This window comes from Cryptotermes secundus, unplaced genomic scaffold, assembly GCF_002891405.2.
Source record: "Cryptotermes secundus unplaced genomic scaffold, Csec_1.0 scaffold146, whole genome shotgun sequence".
In the NCBI taxonomy this organism is placed as follows: Eukaryota; Metazoa; Arthropoda; class Insecta; order Blattodea; family Kalotermitidae; genus Cryptotermes; species Cryptotermes secundus.
The window spans coordinates 208,849-233,894 of NW_019733838.1; the positions used below are offsets into that span (position 1 = coordinate 208,849).

Below are 25,046 nucleotides of genomic sequence, written 5' to 3' on the forward strand. Positions count from 1 at the left end.
ACAGTCTCTGTTGACAATTTGATACTCAGCCAGTAAAATGTCTCACGCTCTTACAGAACTTCATGCATTTCTCATTTTCCTGATATGTGTTACATGTCCTGCTCCTCACAATATTCTTAATCCAATCACCATAAGAATATCAGGTGATCAGGAGACCCATTACAGGTACATCTATCTTAGATTCAAATATCTCAGTCAGCACTTCGTTCTCAAATCCTATGTCAGTATTCATCATTCAAACTGACAGACCAAGTGCCATGTTTACTCCAAAACCTATAAATGGACACAGTACCTTTCAGGATTTCCTAAAAATAACAAAGTAGAAAATTTACATGCTTTATATAACTCACAAAATTTAATCCCTGATCTATTACCCTATATGATTCGTCCACTGCATACACACACACATTTTAGGATACATTTTGTTACAATGCGTACAGAATACAGAAGACACCTTCCACTTACTTCTTCTGCAAAAGATGAATGAGGCTGATAGTTATTCTCTGGTGAAAACTACGCAGTTTGCCAAGCTCTCTTATATGGAGAACCTAGAAATGAAAAGTAAAATAAATTAACTATAAAGGAGAATTGAAAGTTAATTTAAGCTAATTTTACTAAAATCATCATGAAGCTAGCTGGAATTATGAATCAGCATTTATACAACTTGGTGATCTTGTCTGTCATTGTCATTACCTGAAATATGTATGATATAACAATAATAATACATCTGTAATTTTTTATTTATAATTAAAATGTCTCAAATAAAATATGTAAGCATGCCTACAATTTATCTCTAGACCTATTTTCATATGCTTAGATGCAATAGCTCATTTAGTACTGCTATGAATGTGAGAGCTAAAAACAGATGGCATCCTGCCAACACTTTATTTTACAGTCTATAAAAACTGACTTTAAAAAAGCTGCATATATTTCGAAGATATATTATGACAAAAATCTCATGGTCACCTTTTAAGTGCCTTCCCACTTCAGAAGTTTGAATTGTTTCAATATATGTATTACTGAAGGTAGGGAATTATAAATTTTGCAACTGTCAGATACTGGATAAATAATGGGAGTACAATGAGACACTACATCAGCTATTTGTAGATTTCAAGAACCACTATGATTCAGTTAGGAGGGAAGCATTGTACAATACTCTCATGGAGTTTGGGGTAAATTAGTTAGGCTGATTAAAATGTGTTTAAATTAAACTTAGAGTGAAGTCCATATAGCTAAACATTTGTCTGATAATTTTCCTAACCATGGTCTAAAACAAGTAGATGCTTTATTGCCACTGATTTTCAACTTTGCTTTAGAATATGCCATTATGAAGGTACATGAAAATCAGGTACCGTCTATCACTGTTAGTAAAAAACTCTTGCAGAGAATAAAAACAGTTCTGTAATAAATAACTTTTCAATTTATTTTTAAAAACCTTAAAATTTTATATTCTTTTTAGTTTGAAGGGTAAGTTGTTATGTATTTTTATTCCCATGTTAATTACATTTTTTGGCAATGAGCAGTGTTGCATAATTGGACATACAAATCCCGTTTCCCTTTTGTGTTATACTTATGAATATCGGAATGCTGAGTTGTATAGATCTTATTCCTTCTCATAAAGCAGCAGATGACCCTTAATAAGTCTTTGACCATTTTTCTGTATTTTAAGTACTGCATTAACCCCCCCCCAATTATACATATTTTAGTATAGATTCGAATTTTGTAAAATAAACATTTCTTAATACAGATATACTTACTGAGTGATGTAAGGATTTAATCAAATAAAGAGTTTTGTCTAATTTTTGACAAAGCCACTGTATATGAGTGATCCAGCTTAAGTTTTCTGTGATATAAAACACCTAAAAATTTTTAATTTGATGAATAAGTTATTTCTTTATTATTTAAATACAGAATGGGTCTATGAATTAAACTGGATCCTCTCCCCTGAAACAGTACTGCTTTGGTGTTTCCCATACTTATTATAAGATTATTTGTTAAGGACCAATTGCTGGACTTGTAAGAACAATGACATAGTTACAGTTATTTATAGACAACGTTTCTGATCATATAATTTTGACATACACAGTGTGTCCAGGTTCTGTTAGGACTGTTTTCATTAAAAATACAAGATGTGAATTATTTTCAAAATTTCACTCGTTTTATTCAAAACAGTCTCCTTCTGAATCAATACATAGCTGGAACCGATTGAAAAGTTTTCGAAAACAGTCACTGTACTCCTTTTGTGGAATCGCATTTAAAACTGCGGTAGATTCCCTTTGGGTGTCCTGGATGGTGTCGTGACGGTCTCCTTTCATCGCCAACTTAACTTTTGAGAACAACCAGAAATCTGCTGGAGCCAAATCTGGCAAATATGCAGGATGATCAAGGACTGTGATCCCTTTTCCGGCCAAAAAATTGTGCACAATCTTCGATTTGTGGGGAGGGGCATTGTCGTGGAGGAGCGACTAAGAACCTTGCTCTCGATATTCAGGTTGAGTTCGAAGAATTCTCGCCCACAAACGATTGAGGACTGTGAGATAATAAACAGAAATGACTGTTTGAACTTCTGGCAGAAATTCCTTGTGAATGATTCCTTTGGAATTGAAGAAAATGGTTAGCAATGTCTTTACTTGACTCTTTTCCAAGCGCACTTTCTTTGGTTTCGGCTACTTTGGGCTCAACCACGCTGCACTCTGCCGCTTTGTGAGAGGCTCATATTGAAAACACTATGTCTCATCATCAGTAGCAATCGATTTTGTAAATTTTGTATCACTTTGTGCCGACAGTAACATGTCTTTGCAGTGTTCCACTCTAAGCATGTTTTTCATCACCTGACAGTGCATGCGGTACAAACCACACACAGACCTTACGTTTGCCCAAATTCTCAGTCAAAATTTGATGCACAGTACTTTTTGGTATTCTCAGAAGCTCCTCAATGAGTCTTGTAGAAACACATCTGTCTGATGCAAGGGTTTCGGTCACTTTTTTCACATTTTCTTCAGTGGGACTTGTTCTCAGCTTTAATGCACATGGAGCATGTTCAATGTCCTCCTTACTGTCATGAAATACAGCCTACCATCATAAAATGTTCGAGCGACTCAAACAATCACTACCATACACACTTTTCATCATTTCGTACGCTTCTCTGGTTGTTTTGCTTAACTTCAAACAAAATCTGATGGTGGCTCTCTGTTCAACCACCATTTTCCGATGAGCATTGGAACAGTACTGTTACATTCAAGGTCAGAACACATGATGCAGCAATGTTTGCGCTTTGAAATTATAGACAGCCACAGCTAAAACTTAAAAAATCTTAATGCCACAACTCGCTAACAGATGGCATTGCAGGGCAAAATTTAAAAAAAATTAGTCCTAATGGATCCTGGACACACCGTGTACAACATTTAGGTTTGAATGTCAATCTTCTCCATTATTCACATCTATATTCTGAGTCTGAAAACGTCTCTTCTGTTCACAACCTGAAGATGTACCGGACCACTACAAACATACAGTTCCACATGTGACAAAATTATCACACATAGAGTAACTTACATTCTTTAGGGACTTGCCAAGAATGTCTCCCAAATTTCCCTTCTGGCTCCTGCAACCTTCTGAAGGGGAAAGAGCCAGTATTATCTGTTCCAAGGCTGACTTTATTTCTACAACGAGAGCTGACACAGTATCCAGTATAGTCTCAATCTGTAATATATGAACACAATACAGTAAAATCTCTATTCAGCATTCTGTATTTAGTGAAATAACTTATCTCATGATTATTTTTCTGTTCCTAGCCAAAGTCTAATGATTTATTAAATAACCCACATTTAGTATAAGAAGTTTTTGACCTTCCAGAATTTGTACTTCAATTTAGATGAGACTGCAGTCAAAGCTACAATTGATGTCGAATTGTCTCTCTGCCAGAAATTGTTACAGTACAACCATGATATCTGGCAACTGTCCCATACAAAACTACCATGGCACTCTGCTGCTGTGGAATTATAGTTGTCTGATTCTCACTTGTGGCTCTTTCAGTGTTTACTTCATATATCATTAATTACTTTAGAAATTAAGTTGTTTTTACTGCTTACATAATTATCTTTACTTGCATATAAAACCAATTTCTTTACTAATTATGTACAGAGATTATTTTATTATAAATATATAAGACGTGTCTTGTAAGATGAACATTTTCTTGATGCAATTTCACAGAATCCCCATTTAGTGGAAACCTCAGTTTAGTGTATGAAAAGCCATTCTCCCAAACTTTTCATTAAAGAGGTATTTCACCATACATGCTAATGCAATCTATTTTCCTGTCCAGTTGAGAGTTACTCAGCTGGCTGATATTCCTTGCATTTAAAGGACATAAAGGTTCATTATATGTACATAAAAACTATCCCTGTAAAGTAAAAGCTGTCACTGTGCTTAATTAATTAAGTACCATGCCATGAAGACATGAGGGAGTGGATGTATAGCTCCAATATTCCTGACATTGGCACTAGATCAAGGTGAGTGGTCAGCTTTATGCCCCAGCTACTTTATCCCTTGGGAAAAAGCCACCCATAACCAATTCGATAAGAGGCAGGGTGGGCCCCTGAGTCACTCTGATCACTGTGGAGAAAAGTAAGATATCTTGCACCTGGCAGAAGTCACACCCAGGCCATCCAGTCTGTAACCCATTGCTATAATGACTGAGCTATCATGGTTATCAAAAAAAAACTACCCCATATGTTATCTTATGCTACATTAGTTTAGTTCACATATTCACCGCCTATTTCTTTATATTCTTTTCAATGCCATCTTTCCATCTATATCTGAGACAGAACATTGTGGCATGGATGTCACTATCCAATGACATCACAAGTGTGAGTCACCTTATGGCAAAGCTTAGCTGTTCTCTCTGCCTTCCCCTAAGTCTGTACCTCTTAGTATGGGGTATTAGTGTTCACTATATTTCTACTATCTTGTGTGTATTTTCTCTCCTTGTTCTCTCCAACTTGTCCTTGAGCTTCCAAATGGTTGTTTGACATCCTTCACTTTTATGCTCTAACTGGAATCGTTTTATTATTTAAGCCTAATGTGTGTGCATGCATGTGTATGTGCTACCATATTCTCAATCTGACCAACTTGTTCTATGCCTTCAGGTGTTGCCTGATGCCTGGGTTTCAAAACTTAACCTTACCTGTATATTTCTTAACACTACTTACAACTTATACACATTCATTTCTGTCTTAAATGCAACTTTACTTGCAATTAAAAATTAACCATTACAAATTGCTACATGTTTTGGCCATACTCAGCGATTTACAGGCAACTGTTCAACTTGTCAAAATTGCTACACTGTATTTTCAATGTAACTAAAATGAATTATTTCGTAAGTTAAAATTTTTCAAATATTCTCCATCCTTTGTCATCCACTCAATAATAAACATTTGTTGAAGAACATCACTCATTACATTTTCATGCACTGCCTTCCTTCCTCAGCATCAGTATTTTCTGTGATCCAATATTGCTGGTGAAATTGAAAATAGTTTTGTTCTATCACTGTTTGCAATATATATAATATTTCTTTCTGGATATTCATGGTAATATCTGGGTTGTTTTCTAGTACATTGTTAATTATGTGTATATTGCCGTTTTTTTGTATATTGTAGCTGTCCGCCGACGTACAGCTGCCACGACTGTCGCTCGAGCTTGAGTTCCTAACCACAGGATACGGGTGCTTTGGAGATGGGAGTGGAACACACTTCGGGGTAAATAAATCCGGGATTTCCAGAACACACCGTGGATTGCAGTTTTAATTTAAAATTTCATTAATGATGAATATTGACATTATTCTCCAAGCTAGCCGCTCCACCCGCCGACTAGCTACCACTACTCTTGAACACCTCTCTCTTCTCTATCTACATTCCAACTACTGTCCTCCTTCGCTCCCTATAACCGACCCCCATCTTCACAAGTCCCCCAGTTGGCATCAGAAAAACAAGAAAATAACAAGAGAAATCCAAGGGTCGAGCCTGACATCTGGCCTACATTTGTATTTTTCGAGATGCCCATAAACCTCTGTAGGTCTTCAAGGAATCCAAGACCCCTCCTGGCCAGTCTCGCACACGGTCAGTTCATGGGTTTATGATATACTGGGAGTAAACAGGCGACGTTAGGGACAACAGCGGCACCCTTAGCCTAAGGAGGACAATAGCAGAATTACAACTAGACGGTCCCGGGATGGTATCTCGCCGATGGAGCGTCTCTCACGGTATTAAAGAATGCATAAGTAGTTCATACCCTTAATTATATAATTTTGACGAGGGGCGTACGGTTACAATATTAGTGTACATGTTGCATAACCTCATTCCATTGTTGCATGCGTGTATCACAGGGTGCTTATTGTACCGTTGCTTGGCAGTGTGTTGACATGTCGCAATATGTTATAAATTGATTCTAAAGGCAGCGAAGCTACCTGCCAATCTGTGCGTACTGCTACCGTTCCTTGTTCTGGCTTTTCCAATTTGTCCATCAGTCAGCATCACTGTCCATCTTTCCTGACAAAACCACTAAAAGAGTGCTGATTGCTATCTTCATTCTCTGTGTTGCACATCTATTGCTACATCCCTGGTCTTCCGCCACAGAGAACACCTTATCACATTTTGTTTTTGATCTTCAAATTTGTGAATAATGCACAAGTAGTCAACTCATGGATTGAACATGTAAACATACAACACCATCACCAAAACATTTTCAGCTCTGTTCACATGACATTATACACAGTGAAACAAGCTACTGGAGTGAGAAGTTCAGATATCCCATGATGAACATTCCTCACTGGTTGAAATGTGGAAGGGACTCAACCCTGAAGACATTAAGTCATGCTAAATGTATTTTTGAAATGTTGTAATTGGCTCTGTACATGTGCATGGAGCACTTCTGCGTCACAACTGAGCAAATTCTGTATTGAGACAAATAATCAGATTCTATTGACTTTCCCCTCCTAGACAAGGAAGAGATCCAGACAAGGGATTAATGGTATTGTGGGATTTGTTGATACTCCAATAGACAATAGACTTTGGAAAGTTTGTGGACCCTGAAAGGGGCCATCTGTTCATTGATAGCAGGCCTGTCTGAAAGACCGGTGATGTAGGGCTGTGTGCACCGGTAGAAATAGACGTTGGCTACGGTGTGTTGGCTAATGTTGCGGCAGCTGAGTCAGTCGTCTGGTCGCAGTGTGGCAGTTGCCAGAAGTTGCCTGGTCGCGGAGTGTGGTTGCTGAGTTAGTTGTCTGGTCACAGTGCGGAAGTTCCCGGGGGTGCCTGGTCGCAGAGCATGGTTGCTAGAAGTTGCCTGGTCGCAGTGCGGCAGTTGCCGGAAGTTACCTCGTTGCAGAACATGGTTGCTGGAAGACCTATGGTTGCGGAGCGTGGTTGCTGGAAGACCTATGGATGCGGAGTGTGGTCGCTGGAGTGGTGGCAGCTGTGCCAGTTGCCTGGTGTGTTGGGCATGACCGCCAGAGAGCCAAGGCAGCCATCCATGACGCAGTGAAAAACCAACGACTCTGAAGACCAATCACTCTGGACTAGGCAACCTCCGGCAACTGTCACACTGTGACCAGCCAACTAACTCAGCTGCTGCAACACTAGCCAACATCTATTTCTACAGGTGCATGCAGCCCTACATCACTGGTCTTTCAGACAGGCCTGCTATCAATGAACAAACAGCCCTTTCCAGGGCCCACAAACTTTCCGAAGTGGTTGTCTATTGGAGCATCGACAAATCCCCCATTGGTGACCTCGACGTGATGAATTGGTGGATGTGTTGCTCCTCTGAGGGGGTCAGCTGCCCCTTGAGCTAGGCCCTGAGCGTGGTGTAGGGGTTATGTTCGGGTGGCGCCGTGATGATGTCCGCAATGCTTGCTGCATAACGTTGGTCCAGCTGCGAGATTGTGTAATAAAATTTGTTTTTTTCGTCTCTGATGTTGGCCAATGAAAACCGTGCCTCAGCCTGGGCGAACCATACAGCAGGCTGCTCGGCCCAGAAAGGCTGGAGCCACACAGTCACTCTCGGGGCCTCAGTTGGTGTTGTGCTGTCAATGGTCGCCATACTTTATTGGCGTCACCAATGTGAACATTAATAATGAATCCACAGTATCTTTAGAGACTGACTGCTATAAATAACTTGGAAAGCAAAACTGCAAGTGCAAAAAGTTGTGGGAAAAAGTTGCAGCTAATTAAGAATCACTCATATCAATGAAACAGGCCTAAAGAGAACCTCATTTCATGAAAAAGCTATCCCTGTAAGAGGCCATGAAGTCCTATAGGGTTGTGAGAGGTCTAGGCTCCCTCATTTTTCTAGACAATCAGCTCTTAGATGGCGGTTAGGTTGTCAGCCTTATGCGCTGGCAGCCCGTTACCTCCAGGAAGATTTCTGGTACTTATTCCTGTTGGAAGCTGAGTCGAGCCCAGGGGCATAGTGTGGCTGGAAGGATTAGGTCAACTGAAAAATATCAAACTCATTGGGACTAGAACACACAACCTTCCAGCTTGTAGCATAGTGTTTCAACCAACTATGCTACCGTGTGCACCAAAGTCATGAAAGGAAAAAATAATGTTTATTTTGCCCCATTTCATGAGACTTTCTGTACACATGTAGTGTTAAGATCACAATGGTGCTGATGGTTTTATCACTACAATAGAGTTCTCATTATTATATGCACTCATTCTACCACAATCACACTGGACTTACCTCTGGCACAAGGTATGTTGCGACTTCTTGTCTCTGACTAGGGGACATGCTGCTGAAGGTAGACTTCACTCCCTGAAGGAACCTATGTAGTTGACTCATGAAAATAGGTAGCCGAGACTTGGCATAGCGAATTATCTCATGACGTTCTTCACGTGACAATTCAGTCTTGCGTTTCGTGAATAAGTCACACAGCAGCAACAATTTCACTCCAGCTGAAAAAATAACATGAAACATCAGCATGTAATGTGCATTGCTACATGTAAAGATATTTGATTTTCTCTGAGCTACACGTGAAACTTAGTACAAACATTCGGAGCTTATGGGCAAATTATTTTTATGTTGAGAGCATTATATGGCAAAGCACATGATATTTTTGCTATTTTAAGCCTAACTAAACAATTAACCATATAACAAAACAGTTACATGTACTTTCAGCATAACAATGCACCACAAGACAATACAAAGTGTATATATTTTTTAACATGTGAAGACATTGTAAGTTTTGAGGTTTTCACGGCGATGACTATGAAGAAAGTCGTATTCTGGGTTTTGACACCGTGTAGTCTTCGTTTTCGCCGACGTTTTGGAGGAACGTTGGCCAAAACGAAGAATACACGGCGCCAAAACCCAGAAGATGACTTTCTTCATGTGAAGACATGTTTATAGAAATCATTTGTAGGCCGCAGTACTCAAATCTTGCACGTTATGCAACTGACAAAATATTCAGCTACTGTCACATAAAAACACGTAAACATGTTCGAATATTGTGTAACATCTCTTTCAAGGGCTGCTATAGAATCACTGTCAGTGTGATGTTTTTAAAGATAAAATTTTACAATTCTTCACAATATACTCCAGCTGGTGGACAATGTCCAACATAACTGTGGAGTGACTATCATGAAACTCTAACTCTACATAATGTTAAGCATGGCAGGGAATATTTAATCTTATTATATCTACTACCCTTGTCAGACATCTAAGGATCCTACTGCAGACAAAGTATGGAGCACTGCAGGCCAAAATCAATTTTGTCTCAAGAATGCAAAATAACTTATTACTGACTGTCCACAGAATGTCATTTTCATCACTTCCGTCTTGTTGTTGTTGTTGTTGTTGTTGTCGTCATTTTTGTTATTTCAGTAAACTCTCGATTACCCATGGTAATGGAGGCGAGAAATAGTGTGAATAATTAAAAATAACCGATAATAAAAAAGAAATGAAAATACCCACTATACATACTGCACTCAACCCTGGAAAGCACTTACTTATTACACACTAGTTGTGCTGCTGATCACTAAACACTGAGACAAGTATCTTTCTAATAGTTCAGTAGTAGGCTGACGAGAAAAGCAATAAGACAACAAAAAAGAAAGTTGCATTGGGGGAGGGGGGAGAAAGTGTACGGTATACTGAAAATCATTGTAAAACATCAGTGATACATATTATTATAACAGATGTAACAGGAAAACATTTAAATCATTATGGGAAGCTGTTAATCAATAAGTAAGAAGGTCTCAAATTTCCACAGTTAATCTACATGTGGGTAATTTGAGTCTACTTAATAACTGCCAGTGTCATCAACTCCATCATTGCACACTACAAATTTCCCTTCCTTCTTGTAATAGTCACTTACTGATTGTTAATATGAATTTATTACTTTATATTTTATATATTTTAATGCAATTTTCTGCTTTTGCAACTGAAATATAATGTATTCAGCAAGAAATTTGGTACTGAGCTCATTTAAATGAAGAAATGAAAACACAATTCTGACAAGAATCCTTAAAATACAAAAGAAAATCCTGGGAGGAGGGATATCACATGGATTTTAGAACCTTGCAAAAGGGCTAATGAGACAGTAGGTAAACCAATTTGAGCATGAAAATCTCTGAACAGAACATTACTTCTATAAACACCCACCTACTGCAGCTTCCCTCACCGACTGCTTCACAACAAAACAGAGTTTGGCAGGATTGGAATTGAGGCTGTCTGCAGAATGTTCACCAGGAGACATTTTTGTGCTGAAGTGCTCTATAATCTGGCTGGCACATGCATGCATATCTGACACAAAGCCAATAATTTCTGAAACAGACACACAATGCCAATACTCTAAATTATCTGAGTCTAAAGATCTGTGACAGTGGTCAATTCATTTCACTACAGTTACATTATCTGAAATATATTTTACATACATAACATTTCAGAACTTGCTTCTGCTACCATATTCAGGTGACAAGTTGCCGCACTGAAATATATGATTTCTTTTCTTCCATTAGCCTGCATTCTTTACATTTTTAAGGAAAGACTACAGCACTGTCACATTCATTTGCATGTATGCTCCCCATAAAGAACATTTCAACCAGTTCATGGAATTTCATTAAAATTTATATAGCATGCAGAGGCCACTCTATGTCTGTACTTCATAATTTCCTATCATACTTTATACCAACATGGCTGATGTCAGAAATTCTTAAGATGTAAAGAAATATGCAACTTTTGCAACAAAAAGAAGTTTTTGTACAATTCAGAACAATTATGGGCTGCCATATAAAATCAGCACTCCCCCCCCATAGTAGGGGGTGGAATTCAGCTGGGTCCACTCGGCACATCTGCCATTTATTGGACTATTGTACCTGGTGATTATGATGATGGACTGAAGATTCGCAGGGGAAACCAAAGTACTCGGAGAAAACCTGCCCAAGCGCCACTTTATCCACCACAAATCCCACTCAACCAGACCCAGGCTCGAACCCGGGCCACTGCAGGGGGAAGCCAGCAACTAACCGCTTGAGCTATGGTGCAGCCATAAATCAACACTTCATTCCCAGTTTGGTGAACATTAATACACCACTAGAGCTAGTCACATGAACTTCTGTAAGGACAACTGGACAAAGTGCACTACAAAGCAGAGAGCAGATACACCTGCAACCTCTGATACTAATTTTGATTGTGGGAAAATAATAAATGCGGGAACTTTCTGAATCACCTTCACACCTGAAGTCTGCATTAAACAAAATTATGCATAGTGAATCATTAATCATGTAACTATTACTTTACACTCCCTAACATCCTGGCAGGCTACAGTGTGAGCAGTAAAGCTAGTTACTGCACCCTTTTCACGTTCATATGACAATAACTGACAAAGCTTTGCAGCTTCCCTGCTGTCACTCGTGACCTTCCTCCCTCTGCTCCGGTCCCTCTTTCTACACTATGGTTATCAGCTCATGCACCATTACCACTCCTTTTGCACATTTTCATGTAGGGAGTAGATCAACTGCTTTGATTATAGTGCTTAGAATATACATTTGGTACGCAAAGGGTCTGAGGTTTGATTTCGGTGGCTGCCACTAATACTGGAAGTCTCTGTGTGTTCATGGATGTGCATGAGTGTGTGTATACTGACAACCTATCACATAAAGGTGGAAGCAAAGCTATCTCCCAAAATGTCATGTATGCTAAATACATCTCAGACAGTGTATAATATAACTGCAATGAAATGATTCTCCATGGACTGGTCTAACACATCAAATCTGACACATAAATCCATCAAAATGAATGTGAAGTCCAGCCTTTTCTGTTGAAGACATAAGTTTTAAGAATCATATTTATTATATGCCTTTAAATATTGATATTCCCTTACATGCAAATGAATAGTGTATCTATAGATATCATATTGTGTAGTCCACGTACTGACTGATGAAGGGAAAGGGCAAATGCTGCTCTCTGTACCATATCAGAAACTTATGGCCACCAGAATTTAATGCAGGATAAGTATCACTAAAGTTTCTGATAGTGAGTCTAAATGTGCTGGTTACATCAGAGACAATTCAGAAACTTCAGAGACTACTATTCTCCAGTTCTAGAACAGTGAATTCAAAGAACTGTAAACAATTTATAAAACTAAATTAAAATATGCTACAATAAAGCTTATGTCCACTTTCAAGTATCATGTAATTGACAGCAAATAACCTAAAATAGCAGTCAATGAAGTAGCTAGTTACAGGTTGGATCACAAAAATTCAGTTCCCAGCTAGAATACAGATTTTACTCTTTGCTACCACATTCAAACCAGCAAACCAGCTCTAGGTCCACGCATCCTCCTATCCACTGTCACGTTTCTACTGGGTGTTATTGCCCTAGGATGAAGTGGCTGAAGACTTACCTCCATCTAATTCCAAGATCTAGAGTATATGGATATTTCCTTCGATGCCACAATACACCATCATGGATCATGCTTTTAGGCACAGGGGCACATTACCATAAACAATAATGAGTAAACATTTTATCAAATTTATATTTAACACTTCAATGTGGGACTACCTTCTCTGCACATCTTTAACTAGCAAAGGCAGAGCCACACGTCTTCTGACAAATCACTCACCCTCACTTTTCACTGTGAAATGAAAAGATATCGATATACAATATCAATATCCTGTTACTTTTCCTTAACAATATGTACAGTTTAATACTGAAAAAGTTTAAGCAGCCCCTTTGCCAAAGTACCATGCCATGAAAGTGTATCAGGTCAACATAATCTTCACCTCCATACTACGTAAGTGAAGCTGTGCAGTCAACTGCACATTCTGCCCACTTCATCTTTGGAAGAAGCGCCCCCCCTCCAATTGGAATTGGATATGAACCTGAATGGGCCACAGAGCTGGTGTGGTTGTTATGATGAGAACTACACTCTGCTCTCCATACTAAAACCATAGCCATAGCTGAGTTCATGAGCGAATTGTAAAATAAACATAATTTATGTCAATTCTGGTCAATTGTGGTTCTCACTCCAAGGGAAAGATAGAAGGTATGTAAGAAGTGGTGAAGAGAATATGTGGGCCTGTGAAACAGGCTGGACAAATTTGACATTATGAAGAGTTCTGTAATTTATAAACAGGTACCTGGAAAAGCTTTGAGTTACAGGTCATCTAACAATATTTTCAGTACAGAAATTGGGTTCTTTTATGAATTCATACCCTCATTCTAAGCAACATTCTACCCTCGTGAACCAATATTGGAAGTAATGTTATACTTATGCCCCAGACTACTCAGGGCTTGAAAAATGTATCACCTTGCTGGAAACAAGAAGCTGCTGCATGTCAGGTCTGGAGAATGGACTGAATAGGTAACTGTAATGGACATTTGTGAATGAAAGTGAATGTGGCATATGCTGTGTCTGAAAAATCAGTCCTTCAAGAACAGGACTGTTCTTGATGGCATCTCTTGAAGCATCTGTATCAATGGATCAATATTTTATGGAGGAATTCTTGATACTGAACGATGCATTAATGAAATACTCAATCCATTTTTCATTAATTTTGCACCTGCAGAAGAAAGATTCAGTTATTTTATGCAAGATGGCGCAACTCCAGACACAGCTAAGGAAACTATCCGAGCATTACGCAATGTGTTTGGAGAATTAAATGGGGACAATAAAATTATTAGCAAGGGTTTGTGGCCCCCTAGATCCCCAGATCTAAACCCCTGTGATTTTTGTTTATGGGGAAAACTAAAAAATGCTGTGTATGCCAACATTCCACATGACCTGGAGGCTCTGAAACAGAATATTTCTGACGCAATTTACAACATTCAGGAACGTGAATTGCAACAAGTTTCCCGAAATCTGTTTAAAAGAATTCGGGCATGTCTCACAGCAGAGGGAAGACATTCTGAACATCTTCTATGATGGTGAGTACAATATTAATTGCTGTATCTGATTAACAATTAACAGAAGAAGTAAACAGTGTGTGCTACTGGTTCTGAACAGCCGCAGGCATTTTTCTCAGCAGGTGCTGCATCGCTTTCACAGGAAGGTGCCAAAGGCAAAATCAGTGTCCAATCAGCCTGTGCTCTGAACATGGTGTATAAAATATATATAAACTTCCAGCTTTGAATACATTATACAATACAGTATACATTCATCATTCATGTTCACATTAAAAATACAGTTCATGTAAACATATATTTTGTATATTACTGTAAATGTTATACTGTATACTGTTACTGTAAATGACATTTTTTCGTTGTTGCATGTGACAGAAATTTATCCTCAATGCCCAGTACAACACACAATGACAGGATGCTTCAATACAGAATTATGACGAGGTTAATTTGTATCTTTTCTTAATTCTCCACTGAAACATAAAACAAATAATTTATATAAAAATATTAATATTTATTTAAAGTAACTTATTTTATATTACATTAACTCATAAGCTATGATCTGATGAAGTACTTCCCACAAACCACTGATGGGTTGCACACCCAGTATGAAAAAAAAATTCCATGAAAACAGGATAATATTGAAATAGATCACAGAGAAACAGGGTATATGAGAATGCGGTGTACTCAACTGGCTCAGGAAATAACCTAAATATGAGCCTTTGTGAACACAGTAATGAACTTCAGGTTCTATAAAAGCAGATAAGTTCTTGATCAGCTGAGTAACCATCAACTTTGCAAGGAATGCCTGCACTACAGAATGAGTTCTTTGTGAAACAAACATAAAAAAGGCAGCATAAAATTCTTAAACATACGTTGTTTCAGGGCCATGTTTTTCAAATACAGCTCACACATCTGAACTAGTCTCTCCAAACCAGGAAGGCTTGTTGCTGCTGCAATGCAGTGTCGTGCCGTTTGTTCCCCAAGATTTGCTGGTAGACATTCTGCATACAGAAAGTGAAGGATTGTCCCAAGAACATCTTCAGACAGTCCCGAGAGAGGAGGAGGTTGATGACTCCAATCCAACTCTGGAGCACTCAAGCGGAGAATGCATGTATGCACTGGAAACTGAAATGAAGAGGATCATTACAATTGGTCTTCTGACATGTTACGTTAATTCCCTAAATACTGTGTATATTAGCATACAAGATGACCCTTTACACTTAAATAATCCATAAAAAAAAGTTGCAATCTTATATGTGAAGTATTAAATGTGAAACTTAAATTTTAAATACTATTTGACACTTAACGGGGCACACGGTAATGTAGTTGGTTGAGGCACTATACTAAAAGCGGGAAGGTCGTGAGTTTGAGTTCCAGTGAGGTGGATTTTTTTTCAATTTACTTAATCCTTCCAGCCATACCATGGCCCTGGGGTCGACTCAGCCTCTAACAGAAATGAGTACCAGGAATCTTCTTGAGGGGGTAAAAGCAGCTGGCACATAAGGGTGACAACCTTACTGCCATCTGTGAGCCGATGGTCTACAGAAAATGTGAGAGCCTTGACATCTCACAACCCTATGGGTCTTCACGACACATTACAGGGATAGCTTTACCTTTACCTTTATTCGACATTTAACAACTGCTATGCATCATTTAAGACACACTATAATTATTTCTGGTTGAAACTCACAGCTGACATATGAGTATGTAATTAACACAGACACTTCAATAAAATATGTGTGAGGGGACAGCATGACTACAATTACCATAAATGCCAAGTTGTTGGGATGAACTCGACGACACATGACCTTTGCAACATCTGATGTAGTGAAAAGACCAGAGTCAGACTGCAAGCTAGATGGCAACCAGTGTGGGGGATTAACATCATTGATACAATATTCAAGCCTTTCAAGGACCATATCCCTGCACTGTGTAATAGTGAATGCTTACAAATGAGAAGTCATTCACAAAAGGTAGCATTATTTATGCTGCTGGGATGGATTATCAAAGCCCAGAATGATGTAACTGTAAAAATTGTCATCAGATCTTTCTGAAGTAAAGTTGTTCCTGTGCTTAACTAATTAAGCACTACACCATGAAGACATATGGGGGAGTGGATGTATAGATCCACATTTTCTTGACCTCAGCACTAGTTGGAGGTGAGTGGCCAGCTTCACGCCCCAGCCGCTTTACCCCCAGGAAAGAGCTCCCAGTACCCACTGTATAGGAGGTTGGGTAGACCCCAGAGCCGGTCTGGACAACACACAGAAGTGAAAATTCTTGACCCCACCAGGACTCAAACTCTGACCCCTCGGTCATCCAGCCAATAGCTAGCTGCTATACTGACTGCACTATCCCAGCTCTTTTTTTTTTTTTTTTTCAAAAAGTATGGCATACTGAATTCAATGGATGGTACACAGGGCAATTTGTTATGACAAAATGGGGAGGAAGCTGAGGTCAAAGCCCCATCAAATGATTCAGTCACATCCATATATGGTTCACAGGCAAGTATATATCAGGGTATACTGAATGAACATATAATGTCAGATGTTGATGAAGAGGATTTTGCAGAACACATATAAATCTTAGTTTAAAAATAATCCACAGTCATCTTATCTGGTAAATATTTAAGTAGCAAGAAGTACTTCAATGCCAGTGATATTTCTGACATTTTACAGAACAAAAAATTAATAGAAAAACCTGCAAATTTTGATAAGGATGAACTGCTGAACACAGATGATAGCAATGAAGGTGATTTCCTTGATAAGGAAAATTATGTGTTGTTACCTGACAGTGGAAATAATGATGGTGATGAGTGTTTGTATGAATGCCACAATTTTCTGTGGGAGGATACGAATGGGAACAGCAATTAGCTACGGACTGGATGGCTGAGGTGTAAAGGCTCCTCTTCTTTCATAGCCATCTAGACCAGTTTTGGGGCCCACCCAGCCTCCTATCGAATTGGTACTGAGGGCTTTTCTATGGTGGTAAAGTGGCTGAGGTATGAAGCTGACCACTCATTTCCAACCAGTGACTAGGTTGAGAGTAGGTGGATTTATACATCCATTACAGTGGACTAGCAGACGTTTTTACTGGAATGTGTGGACCTCAAAATAGTGCAAGATGTGACTGACCTTGTAGATATATTTGAATTTTTTTTATAAGGTTCTGGTATAGAATATTGTGGATAAGGCCAATTAAAAATTTCTTGAGGCAATATTTCTTCAGGCAGTCCACAGTAAATGACAGACAGCCCATGACAGCAGAAGAAATACACTGTGGCATATTTGCTCAAAGCAAGAACAGTGGAGCCAGAGAAACAGCCACTGCTAGTAACAACTGTGTAACACACAACAGTGGAGTAATTGTTGGAAGGAGGAGGAGTTACACAAGCAAAAACTGCCTTCCAGCCATAAAATGTTACCCAAATAACTACTTCTGTTACACATTCTCTTTCTTGAGCAGATGACAGTTATTCTTCACCCATGAAAACATTTCCTCCTATAGTAGCTGAAAGTTCACCACTTCCATTACTGCTCCCTACTCTGAGCCACTCGCTTCACTTCAAATCTTCACAACTTATCTCTTTAAGATCCATTTTAATATTATTCTGCCATCTACGCCTAGTCTTCCAAGTGGTGTGGTCTCATGAGGACATCTCGCAACGCATGCTATATGTTCCAACCACTTTAACCTGTTTGACTTAAATCATCCTAAAATATCAGCCTTTGAGTATAAATTACGAGGTTTCTCACATACTGAAAGAAACGGTTCTAATATTTTTCTCACGACTCTGTTCTCAGACACCTCCATTTATGTTCTTCTCTCAAAATAAGAGACCATATCAACTGACACAGACTGTACCTGTTTATTATTGCTAGCTGTGATTGAGAGATCAGAAAAGTAGCCATCTTCCAGTGCAGGCAGAAGAGAGAATGATGAATCAATGGGAGGCTCTGGATCAGATGCAACTACTCGTTTGCAGTGCAGAAGACACCAGTCTTCGCATGTTAACAACATCACATCCTGTGGGTCTGGATGATCGACCTTAATGAATATAAATAATATCTCTTTACCACGAGAGGAATATTTTACAATACAATGATAATATACTTTGAGTCTTCTTAGAAAGCCCATGGACATGTATACTGTCACACACTGCCTACAGAATGCTTATTACACTGACTATTCCATGATTCAAACAAGATGGATAGTAGCTGTTAGGTTTTGTGGTGGCTAAGAATGTTGCGATGTGAATTATATCAACAAGATCTGCCAGTCTCCAATAATCATACTATTAATATCTGCTCTCTCCCTCATGGCTTTCATAAGTTAAGATGTAAATTTTTCACGAAAATAAAGTGTTTAAGGGGGTTGTTTTGTTTTAATTACACTTCATCTTACTTGTGCTAGGTTTTATGAGATAAAAAGAATGCAGTGCTGATGCAAGTGGTATCAGACTTAGGATGTTCAATTTGATTCGGTTCATCCTGATCTGTCACATTAGCAATATTATAAAAGTTATCAACTCCATCCAGTGTGACTGATAAACAACAAAGTGCGGCCCGAACAACAGGACAACACTAAAGAGTCCTGTTCATCAAACAACAGATCTACAAAATGGGGGACACTCAACTTCCTTTAAAGAGAGGCAGTATAAAGGAGACGAACCGAATTGGCTCTAAAAATTTTGACAAAGTCTTTTTAAACCACACTTGTAAAAAGTAAAAAGTAAAAAGTAAAGCTATCCCCTTGCTAGGCCGTGAAGGTCCATAAGGTTGTGAAATGCTGAAGGTCCCACATTATCTAGACAATCGGCTCAAAGATGGCGGTAAGGTTGTCAGCCTTACGCACCAGCTGCACTTTACTCCCCAGGAAAATTATTTAATTAATTCCTGGTATTCATTTCTGTTAGAGGCTGAGTCAACTCCAAGGCCATAGTGTGGCTGGAAGGATTAGGTCAACTGAAAAAATCTACTGACGTCATTGGGACTTGGACCCGTGATCTTCCGGCGTGTAGCATGGTGTTTCAGCCAACTATGCTACCACGTGCCCCCTAAACCACACTTGTAAACAAACTAATTATATATAATTTATATATATTTTAATACATTCATGCACATTGTTGTAGTTGTTAAAGGCTTGGATTTTATATTCATGGCATTGTGATGATACTGTGTGTATGTATTGATATTGACCAAACACATCGTAATAGTAGTTTCCACATGTATTGATATGTCCTTCTGAAAATGGTCTCTCAGACCAAAACATGTCATGGATGAAAGATTATAAAGAAAAAGAAGAAAAATATTTATCAGTCACACTGGATGGAGTTGATAACCTTTTATAGGATGTTCAAGTTCAAATAAAAGAGAGACTCAACACAAACCTAAAGCATGTGTATTCAACTAAGTTAAACTGGTGTTGTATGATTAAATGCTTCCAGTTATCTTATTCTAACACAGTTAGTTAATGTTAATCTAAATTAATAAATGTATGGAATTCAAAAGGAACATATTGCTCTCAGTTGCCTCATAAACACAAGCGAAGTGTAGGACTTGAGGTTCTCACAACAGTGGTTATGAACAAGTTCTATCTTCTGGGATAAAATGCCACGTAGGCTGATGAAAGTCAACCAACATTTCAGTAGGATAGGTTGCCTCCATCTGCAGGGTTGAAGAACAAGCCTAGCAAGAAACCAGTGTGAAGCAAGTAGCAAGCTCTGAAGTGACATGTTCCTCTGAAGTGTTGGCTGACTTTCAACAGAGTGTTATATCCAAAGAAATAGAATCTTCACAGCAAGATGCTTCACAAGACCCATTCACACTGCATTCCCAACTTGACATTTGCGAGGCTTTTAAATGATACTTCCATGCACACAACACAGTTTCAGAAAAATGGAAATACCTCATTTTGAGAAATACAAAATCAAAGGTCAAAGAGGAAGCATTTGAAATATAACTGGACAAATATATTGATAAAACAAGTCAATGGAAAGAACATTTTATTGGCTTTGACTTTAAAATAAAATGAGTTCTGTCTCAATTAGGGCAGAAGTTACACCATTTTTCCTAAGATAACTTGTGCCCCAAAAAACAACGATTTTTTTATAACTGTGGATGTCTGTTCTCCAAAATCTATTTGCCATATAACAGCAAATTTTATCATGAGTACTTACCCCACTGGGATACAGGATCAAATACCCATTATATAAATATCTGAAATAATTTAACAAAATTGCAAGTCCTACAAGCACTGAATTTCCAAAACTTCCAAGGCATTAACAGTCTGTATTCAATTCAGCCTCAGGGCACTGGCACTCGATGATTACAGAGATGACTCACATTTGCTGTGCATGCCAAGAACACAGATTTTCTGCATGTATGATATAGATACACAGTTTTCTTTTACTTTCGTTCAATGTATAACAGGTTTTCCTTTTCTGAAGTTCTTCTCTGCATGAAGTTCTCCCTGTTTTTGCCAGAACTCAGCTAATACAAGACTGAAGACCTCACGTTAGTTGGTGACATTTTGCTCTAATCTCTACATGGAATGTCACTACCTGCTTTGCTAAATGCTTTAAAATTTAATGTCTGGAAACATTTGAATTGTTCTTGCCTAAATTATATACAATAAATGCTGTGTAAGTATAGATAAGCTCTAGACCTCTTTCAATGACCAACTGAGGTTGATCTTCACATACAGAGTGCTGGAAGCAACAAAATATCACGGAACAATGTTATCAGAACTAAAACCAACACTGGCATATTTTTCGTCACCATCATGTTCAACTTGCTCATATTCACAGCCACCGACTTCAAAAACTGAACCATGATAATTAAGAACTGAAAAATTTCCTTCCCATCTGTTTTCATCATGTCTAGCTTCATTCTTCAGCCATCTCAAGGCGGTTTGATTAGAATTATGATAACTACGGATTACACTACATGAAGTTCCTGGAATACTGCCCATAATATTAATACCAGGTCTGGTCTGCCAGACGACATGAGTAGATCAAGCCAAACATTTCGCCTACAATGCCCAATACCAGCTGACTTGAAGTGACAGTGGGTTTACTGTGAGGCAGAAAAAATTACATCTACTCACAAAGTTACTGGTTGAACTGACAACAAAACACAATCTGCTTCACTTACCACTGCAATCTCACAGATTGGAGTCAGGTATTTAATGGATAAAAACTACTAAATCTGTCACCAAATTGAGATCTGTTGGAGAAATAAGTTACAGAAGTATGTCTACATTTCAGCAAAAGTGTTAAACTTCTCTAATATATGCACCAGGTTTATAAGTGACTAACTACAACAAAATACTTTGAAACAAAGAGATGCTGCACAAATATACTACTGTAATGTCTGCATTGGCATTAAATTTTTATTAAGATTCTATCTGTGCCAACCAAAAAATATGGTCAGTGGTCAGCACTCCAGCTTCGTATCCGGGGGAGATCCTGGGCTCGAATCTTGGCTTGGAGACCAACTATCCTGACTGACTGTTTGGTGGGGGAGTTATTCCACATCCATTCAAGCAAATGCTAGGACAATACCTTCAATTAAAATGACACTACATTCCTTCCCAATTCATTATTCACTGACATTAATATCATTTAATGTTGTATCAGTAGAAAGCATCATTATATAAACAAAGAATAAATAAGTAAATCAATATATGCAACTCGCCATGTTCTAATGTTAAGGATTCAACACAAATCACATATTGTGGTACACACACAAAAATCAACTACTGATGTTCTTAGCTGTAACAATCCCAAGCTTGAATGCCTTTTAAATATTCTCAAGGTCATCTTAATTCTAATGAGAAAACTGTATCCTTTGAAATCTCCATTTTATGTATAATCTCAACTACCCTTAGATGTACACTATGCAAGCTATCCAAATTAATAATCTGTGTGATTTCTGACAGAACTAAATTCATATAAACCACTGTAAATGTCATACAGTCTTAACAAGTCCTGAACCTGACTTATCATGCGATACGCAGATGATTCACGGACATCTGTTTACTGCACAACTTATCCACTATTATATTAAATGATACAATTATGGCATTATGAAAAAGCAAATTCCTCATTAGGAAACTGCTACACTGTGTTCATTAACTGCAAAGTGGTGACCACTTACAACTTTTTGTTACTTTTCATAATAAACACTAAGTATACAGTTTTGTTTAATACTTGCTCTGCTGAGGTTATGGATGCCATTCATTTATGAATAAAATAACACAGAATTTTTTACTACTAATATAACTTTTTCATAATCTCACCATGAACTCGATGACATGTCCAGCATATGCTCCAAATCTGACAACCACCCCAGACAAAGCTGTATCAGATATCTCATACGTTTCACAGTTAAAGAGCGGAATGGCTTCAGTCTCTTCTGGCACTGTCCACACCACATCACCACTTTCGTCCAAGCAAAACAACGTCCTAGGAATAATTTTACACCACACTTTAAACCATTTTACATTAACATATGGCACACAAACTACCCAAATTTATATTAACGACTACCAGACTAATGGTCTGATCTTTACTCACCCCTCTATTCCAGTCTTTTCTGTATTACCCGATTGAGAAATGCAACCCACAACCTGAAACACAAGAGTAACCAGTCTTACTGTAACCTGACTTTTTAAGAATTACTGCGCTCTGCTCGTCAACAAATAATTTTGACACCAGATGTAATTGCTACGCCCATTCTGTTGTCAAATAAAACATTATGAAACAGCCAAACACCTTTAGGCCGTTATTCTGCATGTATCGACTATTCGTAAACACACTTTTGTCACTTCTCTGCGTAAAACACATCAAGAAGTCGAATAGGTTTCGAAAAAACTATACTTTATAGGTTTATTTACCTCCCATGTACCGACAAAACCATGAGCAGCCATCACGACACTTTGCTTCGCTGTAGTGCACGATAGGTAGCAGCAGCTAAATTTTATGTCACCGTGCTTTGATACCACTGCAATAGCGGAATTGAGATCTAGGATGGTGTGTGTATGTTTCTGTACATAAGTATACTCGCTACGTACGGTTGGAATAACAGCAACAAGTAATGTAATTGTTTCGTTGACGTAGTATTTGTTCAGTTAAAATTAAAGTTTGAAAAGACTATTCTTCAGTATTCCATGCACAAAAATTGACTAACGGCATAATATTCTAATGGGAAGAAATTTAGCGGAATCATAGACGAAATCTAACATAGGCCATAGTTTTATATAAAGACACTTCCACGTCAGAAACTTGGTAAAAGAAAGGGCCAAATTAATAAATGTGACACTTTTGAATATTTGGGCATTCATAAACTTCAGAATCTCTTACAACGGAGTACATGTATAAATAGCAATAAATTAGTACTCAAAAAAGTAAGCCGCCTAAAAAGTCACTGGTTCAAATCCTAGGGCAGTTCTTTGGCCACTGATCTATATTTTGCATACTTTAAATAGCAAGTCAATGAGAAAATGCTTCCCACCGGTGAACTCCAGAAAAATGAATAAAATGTCGAATTTCCAGCACTGTCCAAAGTTAAGTTCAATGAATATAATTGTCCATATCATTTATAAACTTGTTGTTGTTGTTGTTGTTGTTGCTGTTGTTCCAGCATTTCATTTCATTTCCTTGTCAGTAGACCAGGTTTCCTCTGAAGGGGGCTCCAGATGTATTGGAGCAAGATTGACGGTTGGAGGCATTTCCCCCACTGTCTCTGTTGCCCTCCTCTTTTCAGCCATCTTGGTCCCAGAGGGGATGGATGTAATAGCCAGATCCCCCTCAGAAACAGATCTTCAGAATTCTAGGCTTCTTGCACCCCTTTCATCCTCCTTGAGCCCTACAATAGGATCTCTCAGAACCTTAACAGCCCCATGAGTGAGTCCTGTGAAAATCCTATACCCAGTGTCCTTGATGGCTTTATGGAATCCTGGCCTATAATAAGGATATGCCTCTGGCCTTCTAGGTCTGTTCACCTATCCAGTAGATCATCAGGAGTCTTGACAACTTTGTCCCTTATCCTGAGAGCCACCTTTACAGGCTTGGGGATGTTCCTGGCATCCGTAGCCTTCAGCTTGGCCCTTGACCTCAGCGTGCGATTGTCAGTGGCCCTAATGAGCCATTAACCAGACTGTTGGTCAGCATACACATACATGAGTGCACCTCCTTCCAGCCTGAAGGATCTCAGATGTGGCAGCTCTCCTTTCAGAGTCCCAAGGAACACCCCTCTCAGTTCGCTGAGGATGTGATCTTGATCATCCTCTGTCCACTTACCTTCAGGATAGTTCTCCTGGAAGATAGCTCTCTAAACATTGGTCAGAGCCTCATTATATGTCCCTGGTCCTTTCTGTAGAGGTACCGCCCTCAGGCCTTGGCTTCTTAGCAGTCATGGTCGGGATTTCTCCCTGCTTAGGCATGGCTATGTTCACCAGTTTCTGTGTGCTCTGGTTTCTGCTTGGCTTTCCTTTCTTTTTTTTAGCTTCCACCTAGTGCATCCAGACAGTTTGTCTTCATTAGGTACAGCCTCCTTACTCCTGAGGCTAAATGTCTCAGACCACATCCTGCAGGTGGGCTGGAATTGCTAGCTCCCTGGAGTTGTAAGATATGCTGACTTCCAACA

At 38.6% G+C, this 25,046-nt stretch overlaps 1 protein-coding gene across 1 annotated transcript in view; it reads right to left on the reverse strand.

Annotated features, from left to right (window-relative positions):
• Positions 1–23,350, reverse strand: part of LOC111868206 — a 41,153-nt gene extending 17,803 nt beyond the window's left edge. The window contains exons 1-9 of the mRNA XM_023858650.1: positions 23,296–23,350; positions 22,976–23,028; positions 22,699–22,864; positions 18,262–18,444; positions 15,270–15,522; positions 10,657–10,818; positions 8,737–8,948; positions 3,553–3,699; positions 466–548 (exon numbers count right to left, since the gene is read on the reverse strand). Coding sequence (XP_023714418.1) covers positions 466–548; positions 3,553–3,699; positions 8,737–8,948; positions 10,657–10,818; positions 15,270–15,522; positions 18,262–18,444; positions 22,699–22,864; positions 22,976–23,028; positions 23,296–23,328 — 1,292 coding nt within the window. The 5' untranslated portion in view covers positions 23,329–23,350. The remainder of the gene's footprint in view (positions 1–465; positions 549–3,552; positions 3,700–8,736; positions 8,949–10,656; positions 10,819–15,269; positions 15,523–18,261; positions 18,445–22,698; positions 22,865–22,975; positions 23,029–23,295) is intronic.
• Between the last annotated feature and the right edge of the window lie 1,696 nt (positions 23,351–25,046).